Below are 7,786 nucleotides of genomic sequence, written 5' to 3' on the forward strand. Positions count from 1 at the left end.
GCCCAGCCCAGCCCAGCCCAGCCCAGCTCCGCTCTGCTGTCTGTTGTGGCACAGCAAAGCCCAGCACGTTCCAGTTTGGCACGGCACAGCTCGGTGTGTACCCCCAGCCCGGGCAGGGCAGGGGGACACACAGGGAGGGCACACGGAGCATCAGGAGGCGCCGGGGGACCCTCTGTGCCCCCAGCCCGGCCGTGCCCACGCTGTCCCAGCACGGGGACACTCCCGCCACCGCTGCTCTCCGGCCCCGAGCGAGGGCCACACAAGGGGCCGCTTTCTGCGGGAACAAGGGCACTCTGTGCACGGCCCTCGGTGCCACCCGGCTCCACCGTCCCGGGTCACCCGCCCCGTCACACGGCTCTGCTGCCCCGGGGCCACCGCTCTCTCCTGCCTCACTGGCGCTTTGTTCTCGCGGCTCAGGGAGCGAACGGCTCTGGGACAAACACAACAGACCCCCCTCCCCAAAAAGAAACCCAGAGAAACCCAACCTTGGAGCAGCCGCTGGAGATTCACCCAGCTACGGACAGAGGACCAGAAATACGCTGTGTGCAAAAAAAACCCCAAAAACCCAACCGAAAACCCCAAGACTCATCTTTCGCTTACCTTGCGCTTCTCGCCCTGCCGGGACACGTGGCGGGGCCGCCACCGCGGGGCAGAGCCGGCCTCATCCCGGCAGCAGTGCCGGCAAAAAAAGGGGGATATTCTGGTTGCTTTCTCTTTTGTTTTTGGTAAAAGTGGGGCACGCGCTCACATCTGGGGCTCTGCGCTGCCTGGGAACGGCACGTTCTCGGTAGAAGAGGAAACCCCAAGCGCGGGAAGCTGCGCTGAGCACCGGGGCTGTCGCCACGCCCGAGAGGGGCACCCGAGGGGTACCGGGGGATGGGGCAGCCGGGAAGGGCAGCGGAGCCCCGGATCCGGTGTGGGACACCCGGGTGGGCGATGCTGGGGTGGCTGCTGGCGGCGCTGGCGGCGCTGGCGCAGGGCGGTAAGTGCTCCTGCGGTGCTGGGAGATGAGAGATAACTTCAGAAGACTTTCAATGAACGATTTGGGGGCGATAAGACCTGGGGAGCTCCCGGAGAGAGATGGAGATACCCAAAACCACAGGGAGGGAGTAAAGATGGCGAATCCCCGCTGGCAGTGGGCAGGAGTCGGGGCAAATGGCACCGGCCAGCGCCGCATCACCGGGGAGGGGGAAAACGGTGGGCTTGGGGTGAGAATCGCTGCTGCAGCTGCTCTGATTCCCCATTTGAACAACGTGGCAAGCGGGCAACAGCCACACCACCGCTCCCTCCATGCACGGGATGGAGTTTGGGATGCAGGAGCCTCCAGCCGCTGCCCTGTCCCGCAGGCACCGTGGCAGCCCACGACATCTCCTGCTGGAAGAAATGCACCAGCAAGCTTTTCCACTGCTCCTGGCCTCCCCTCGGCCCCGCCGGCAACACCTCCTACATCCTGAACTTCTGGTGAGTAGGGCAGCGCGGCGGGGAGGGGGAGCCCATGGGATTTGTCCCGGATCCCTCCCTGTGCCCGCTCCCTCCCCAGCTTTGAGAAGAACCGCAAGTGCCGCCGGTATGGGGTGGGCACGGCCACCAACTACAGCCCCCCGCATCGCCAGTTGTACATGCTGGATAACACCACGGCCTGGGTGGAGGCACGCTGGGGGGAGCAGATCCACAAGACCCCCAACCACACCCTTCACCTCAACAAGGCTGGTGAGTGCCCTGGGGACCAGGCTGGCAGCCAGCACTGGCACTAAAAACTGCCAGACCACCCAAAAGCACCTCATCTTTCCAGTCAAACTGGATCCACCTCCGGACGAGATGCTCTTCTCCAAGACTGGTGGCAAGCTGAGGGTGCAGGTGCCACGGCCACAGTGCCAAGGCCTGGAGCAGCCGGCACAGCATGAGGCTCGCTTCTGGAGGGTGGGAGACAGCAGCTGGACACAGGTAAAAATGCTCTTTGCTGAAGCTGGCAGTGACTGACAGGGGTCACCGTGGCAGCCCAGGGAGTGTGGGGGCTCAGTGATGTCAGTGTCCCCCCCAAACCCAGCTGTGTCCCATCTGTTTCACTGCTTTACGAGCTCTGCCTCATCCTCTGGCTGTGGGATCCTGCTGCTGCCCCTAACAGGATTCTCTGGGATTACACAGACAAAACCCCAGATTATACTAATGACGACAACAGATCAAATCTGGATGCTTGTCCCCAGCGCAGCTCTCACAGCTGGGGACCCCCCATCCCTCTCAGTTGCTGCCAGGAGGGTCCCAGGATTGAGGGGGTCCCTGGCCAAATGTCCCCTGCACTGTTTGGCCCTCCCAGCCCCTGGGGTGTTTGGGGATCACAGGGCAGCACTGATGTCCCAGTAAAATACTGGTTTTACTGGGTGGGTGTCTCCATGCCCGGCTGTCTCTACAGGTGACATGTGAGACTGTGATGGGGACAGGTGAAAATGACTCAGGTTGGTTTATCCTGCGGGGTTGTTGGGGATGTTCCCCAGCCAGCATCCCATGATGGCCAAAAGCTGGGGACAGGAGAAGCGACCCCCCCAGCTGACCCTGGCACCCCTCTCTAGTGACCTGTGTCCTGGGGGTCAATGGCACCTTCGTGGTCCAGCTCCGGCACAAGCCTCCCCACTGGAGCAGCTACTGGAGTGACTGGAGCAGCAACATCTCTGTTCCCGAGGGTGAGGAAGGGGAGCCTGGTGAAATCCCAACAGCTCCCAAAAATGTCGACGGCTCAGTCAGGCTTGTTCCTCCTGCAGAAATCCTGAGGAGCCCGGTGCTGAGCCATCAGCTGGGCAAACTGGGGAGAGACGGGCAGCGGGTGCTGAGGCTGAGCTGGCAGGTACAGTGGCATCCCTGGGGGCCCTCCTGGGTGTCCCCCACGATTTCATCCCCCGAGTCCCCCTCTTTTCCTCCCCAGCCAGTCCTGAAGGAGCAAAGGGATGTCACCTACAAGCTGGACGTCCACATGTTGGCATGTGACTGTGCAGAGTCAGATGAGGAGGACCCTGTGGAGCTGGGCTGGGAGGTGACAGAGCACAACCTCACCCTCTCCGGGGCTGAATACGAAATCCTGCTGACCGCGGTCAATGCCGCGGGGCCGGGGCCGGCGCAGCAGCTCCGTGTGCCCGCAGAGCAGCGCACAGGTACCCGCCGCTCTGGAAATGCTGAGCTCCCCTGGCAGCCCTCAGGGCTTTATTTTTTCCAGCTACCCCGATTTTCCCCCGTTTCATCCCAGATCTCAGGTTCAAGGAGATCAGCGTGGCCGGCAGCACCGTGACTGCGCGGTGGGAAGCGCCGGTCCCTGGCGATGCCTTCTGCTTCGAGCAGCAGACGCTGCCGGAGCCTCCGAAACAGGGAGTCTGCTCCCAGCAGGAATTCCCTGCTCACAGCATCCACGTGCAGAGAGGCAAGGGAGCGCCCCAAGCCCCTCGCTGTCCCCACACCCGGGGTCAGAGGGGCTGAGCAGCACCCCCGGTTCGTCCCCAGGAGCGCTGGGAGCGCCGGGCTGTCACCGCCTGGCCGTGCACGGCAGGGACACGGAGCGAGGCTGGGCCACCTTCGCCTTGTGGCACCTCTACTCCAGCAATGGTGCGTGTGCGAGCACCGAGCATCCGCGCCCGATTGCGCTCCAGAAGGGGCGCTCATGAAATAATCCCCTGGGTTTTCTGCGCGCAGATTCGCTGCTCGTGCCCGTCAACATCAGCGCCGGGGACGCCGCAGTTGTGCTCCGGTGGAAGCCGTCCCCCCGTGCCGCCTGTCCCGGAGCGCTGGACAAGTACCTCATCTGCCACGAGGCTGAGGGGGACAACGCGAGCTGTGAGTGGGGACCCCCGATCCCCGTGGGGCAGGAGGAGGGTGCGGCCCCACCAGACCGCCCCAAGGTCGGTTTTGTTTGCCCAGACAGTGAAGTGGATGCCACGGCATCAAACTACACCCTCCAAAACCTCCAGCCTGGCACAGCCTACAGGGTGGGTGTTTGGGAGGTGACAGAGGACAGCGAGAGGACCTGCAGTGCTTGGTGGCACTTCCAGACCAAGGGGCTGGGTAATGGCTGAGAGCCCCCAGTCCCCACGGGGTGCGCTCTCTCTCTCTCTCTCTACTGTGTGCTCTCCCTCACCCCAAAACGTCTCCTGTGTCCCTATTGGGAACAGGAATGTCACCAGCCAGCCATGCCTGTCCCCAGGTCCCCGGGGAGCAGCGTGGAGAAGCAACCTGAACTACCTGGGCATCTCGCTTGGTGTCCCCGCCGCAGCTGCCATCTACCACCTGAGCAAAAAGAGGTGACAGAGCACCCTCGTCCCCAAAGCCACCCCCACTGTCACCCACCCCTCACCAACCACTCCCTCCCCAGGGCTCGCCGCCTCCTCTTCCCACCCCTCCCCAAGCCCGTGGGCACCAAAGCCATCCAGTTCTCGGCGGACGAGATGAGCCAGGTGAGGTTTAAGGTGCAGGAGGGGGCACATCCCACAGCCCCAAACGCCCATGCACAGCCCTGGCTCGGGATATTCCACCCCAAACCCACCCAACCCTTAGGGCCAGCCCCGGACAGGCCTCCTGGAGCCCTCGGAGAGGTTCAGCCCAGCCGAGCTGCTGCTGACGGAGCCGAATCCCAGTGAGGAGACGCCTGACACGGACACCCAGACTGCGGTGCCACTCCCCGAGGTGTCGCAGGCCGGCCCAGCGCTGGAAAAGCCGGCGGCAGCGGTGGCGTTCCCGCAGGGCTGCGGGGAGGAGCTGCCCTTCGCCTACCGCAGGCAGGACACTCTGAGCCCGGGGGGATCTCCACCCTCCGGCAGCAGGGCCGGACACCCACCCAGAGAGGAGGAGGAGGAGGAAGAGGAGGGGAGGCAGGGGATGCACCAGCCGCTGATCCCCATTGCCCTCCTCATCTCCGACAAACCCATCATCATCAGGGATGAGGAAGGATGGGATCCCGTGCCGTGACCATCACCGGGCTGGAGGAGCAGGAAGGGCACGGGGGTGTCCCATGGAATGCGAGGTGTCTGTGTGGGATGCTGAGTGCCCAGTCCGTGCGTGGCACCGGCACTTTCAGGGGGTTTTCTGGTTTCCAGGACACGGAAGGCGATGTCTCTGGATGCGGCATTGCACCGGGACAGGTTTTGGCCACGCTGTTTCCAGCCTCAACCTTTCACCAGCGATAAAACCCAAGCGAAGGCGGCTGCAGCTTCTGGCCAGGACCGAGGGTATTTCCATGGCTGGATGGGGAGGAGAAGCAGAGCCTCATCCAGCCGGCTGCTGCCTCTGGAACCAGTATCGTGGTGGGGACTCAAAAAGCCCCAGCACTAAACACCAGATACCTGCGAAAAAATTTTAAAATGTGCAAAAACTAAAGGAAAAAAAAATTTAAAAAAATAAACACAAACATTAAAAAATTAAAACAATTGCACAAAGCAGCAGGGCTGAGATGGTTTTTCCTCCCCTGACCCGAGCAGATTAGAGCAAGGATTTAGAGGCGAGGTTCAATCCACGGCGCTGTGGAGGGCGCAGGGAGGCAGCCGGGATGGGGGTCCATGGGGGCCCCCCCAGCCCCCTCCAGTGGAGCCACGCCGCCTCCTCGGGCCTTATCTGGGACAGAACTGGAGATGAAAAGCGATCTGTGGTTTTCTCTGCCTGGCGCGACGGTGTTTACTTGCTGAGACGGCAAAGAAAAAAAAAAAAAATCTTTAAAAACCAAAAAGCTACGTGGGTTTAGTAACACGGGGAAATGCAGCCGCGGTGTCTCTGCCACTGACGCTCGGTCTCGCTGCTGCTCGTGGTTCCACTCGCGTTTCGCAAAGGATTTCGCTCAGATCGCGCTCGGTGCAACCGCGGCGGTGCCGAGCGGAGACAGAACCGGGGCGGCTCCTTCAGCCAGACCTCGGCCAGGGACGGCTGGGGATGTATTTCTGGCCATTCCCAGCGCTCCAGGGATGAGGCGGCTGCGGTGCTGTCGCTCCCATGGCCGGGGGTCTCATCCGGATGGGCACATGGGGGACCCCCAGCTCCGTGCCAGCAGTGCCACCGCTGTCCGGCACCGCGCGTCCAGCCCGGCTCAGCTGCTGCTGGAACCACGAGGTGGCACCAGCCCCACGTCCCCACGGCGATTCCAAACTTCTTGGCAGAGCAAATCCATAGTTCCCTCCCCGCGAGTGTCAGGAGTCTGTGTCAGACCCCTGTGCCCGGCAACTTTGCACCTCCAGCCCCCCAAATCCCTGGGGATCGGCTGGAGGGGGAAGGTCTGGCATCCTGCCGAGCAGAAGCCCAGCGCAGACATCAGATTTAGGGATTTTGTTGGGATTTGGGCGACGCCAGGCTCACTTCAGAGCACTCCAGGCACATGTGGAGGAAGTATCTGGTTACTGGCGAGGAGGCACACTCGGGTTTCAGCCCCGGCCCCTGTTTACAGCCAGGTTTGGGGGACAGAACGATGAGGGAAAACAGCGAGGGTCACTGAGAGCTCAGCACGGTTGGGTGGCAGCAGTAAACACATGGCCCGGCTCGGGGCCAGCACTGATGCCAGTTAATCATTCCAGCTCTTGGAACGAGTTCACAGCAGGACAGCCAGGCCCTGCTGCTGCATTAAAAACACCCTGGGCAGGGAGGGGACACGAGACCCTCCTCAGTGCCCCCATGGGGTCACTCCCCAGGGATCCATCCCATCTCTGGTGCTGCTCACAGCCTCTCTGATGGCTCCAGGGCCTGTCCCCACCAATGGCTCTGTCCCCAGCAGTGGCCCTGTGCATTTTCCCCCAGACGTGTCCCAAGCCACCCAGTGCTCTGCCAGGAATGTGGTGCCATGGATGTGCCCAGGAAAACTAATCAAGCCAGGCTTGCCAATTAACTCTAGAGAGTGGCTCGGGACTTGCTAATTAGTTTAAATTTCACAGGACTGGTTTCCAAATGAGTCCCCAGGCGCCATGCTGAGCTTGGTGACCCAAGGAGAGCTGCCAGGCCAGCTCTTGCAGCCAGGATGTGACCTTGCTGTTCCTCTACCCCAGCACAGCACCCAGACGTGGCACAGAGCACGGGCAAGGCCTGGCAAGAGCCACTGCCACCCACAGCACGAGGACAACTCGTTACACCCAGCAGGGCATCCTTCCAGGACAGCTCTGGGATAAGCAGCCAAAACCCATCCCTGCAGGGGAGACAAAGGTCAGCCCAGTGCCATTAGGATGCATCAACCCCAAAATCACTCCATGGGGTTCCCTTTTCACACCCAGTGGTGCCAGCACTGTCCCCACACCACCAGTGACAATGTCATTTGCTGGCACGAGCATGAGGCATCCCTGCCCTAAAGGGAAAACCCCCTGTTGTCCCTACTCTCACAGGGTCCCTGTGCTGTGTTCCCAAAAGCAAATGGCACTGGGGACACGTGCACATGGATTGACCTGGCTCCAGCTGCTCTTGTGGAGTGGAAAATTCAGCACTGCACCCCAAGGCAGCAGGTGGGGCAGCCTGAAGGAGCTGCAGGGAGATGGTGGCAGCCTGGGGATTTACTCTTGGCTCCCTGATTTTATAGAATCACAGGATCATAAAGGTTGGAAAAGCCCTCTAAGATCATTGAGTCCAGCTACTAATCCAGCACCAGCACTAACCCATGTCCCCAAGTGCCACAGCCACACAGCTTTTAATTCCCCCCAGGCCTGGTGACTCCAGTCAGTGCCAGTGTTTGACAACCATTTCCATGAAGAAATTTTTTCTAATAGCCAACCTAAACCTTCCCTGGTGTGACTTGAAGCCATTTCCTCTTGATTTTGGGGGACGTGATTTCAGAGATAGAGCATAA

The 7,786-nt window shown here is 61.3% G+C and overlaps 2 protein-coding genes across 2 annotated transcripts in view; one reads left to right on the forward strand and one right to left on the reverse strand.

The window, feature by feature from the left end:
- Positions 1-665, reverse strand: part of MAST3 (microtubule associated serine/threonine kinase 3) — a 28,811-nt gene extending 28,146 nt beyond the window's left edge. Inside the window, exons 1-2 of the mRNA XM_033520092.1 lie at positions 601-665; positions 394-430 (exon numbers count right to left, since the gene is read on the reverse strand). Coding sequence (XP_033375983.1) covers positions 394-430; positions 601-665 — 102 coding nt within the window. The remainder of the gene's footprint in view (positions 1-393; positions 431-600) is intronic.
- A 617-nt stretch (positions 666-1,282) lies between these two features.
- Positions 1,283-5,674, forward strand: IL12RB1 (interleukin 12 receptor subunit beta 1). The gene is made up of 14 exons (XM_033520196.1): positions 1,283-1,461; positions 1,541-1,710; positions 1,793-1,944; positions 2,411-2,453; positions 2,568-2,678; positions 2,757-2,839; positions 2,918-3,152; positions 3,206-3,406; positions 3,487-3,588; positions 3,676-3,816; positions 3,901-4,044; positions 4,184-4,280; positions 4,352-4,433; positions 4,534-5,674. Exons 2-14 carry the CDS (start codon positions 1,620-1,622, stop codon positions 4,942-4,944), a joined length of 1,893 nt encoding a protein of 630 aa, XP_033376087.1. The 5' UTR covers positions 1,283-1,461; positions 1,541-1,619; the 3' UTR covers positions 4,945-5,674.
- Positions 5,675-7,786: the final 2,112 nt, after the last annotated feature.

This window comes from Parus major, chromosome 28 (genome assembly GCF_001522545.3).
Source record: "Parus major isolate Abel chromosome 28, Parus_major1.1, whole genome shotgun sequence".
Taxonomy (NCBI): domain Eukaryota; kingdom Metazoa; phylum Chordata; class Aves; order Passeriformes; family Paridae; genus Parus; species Parus major.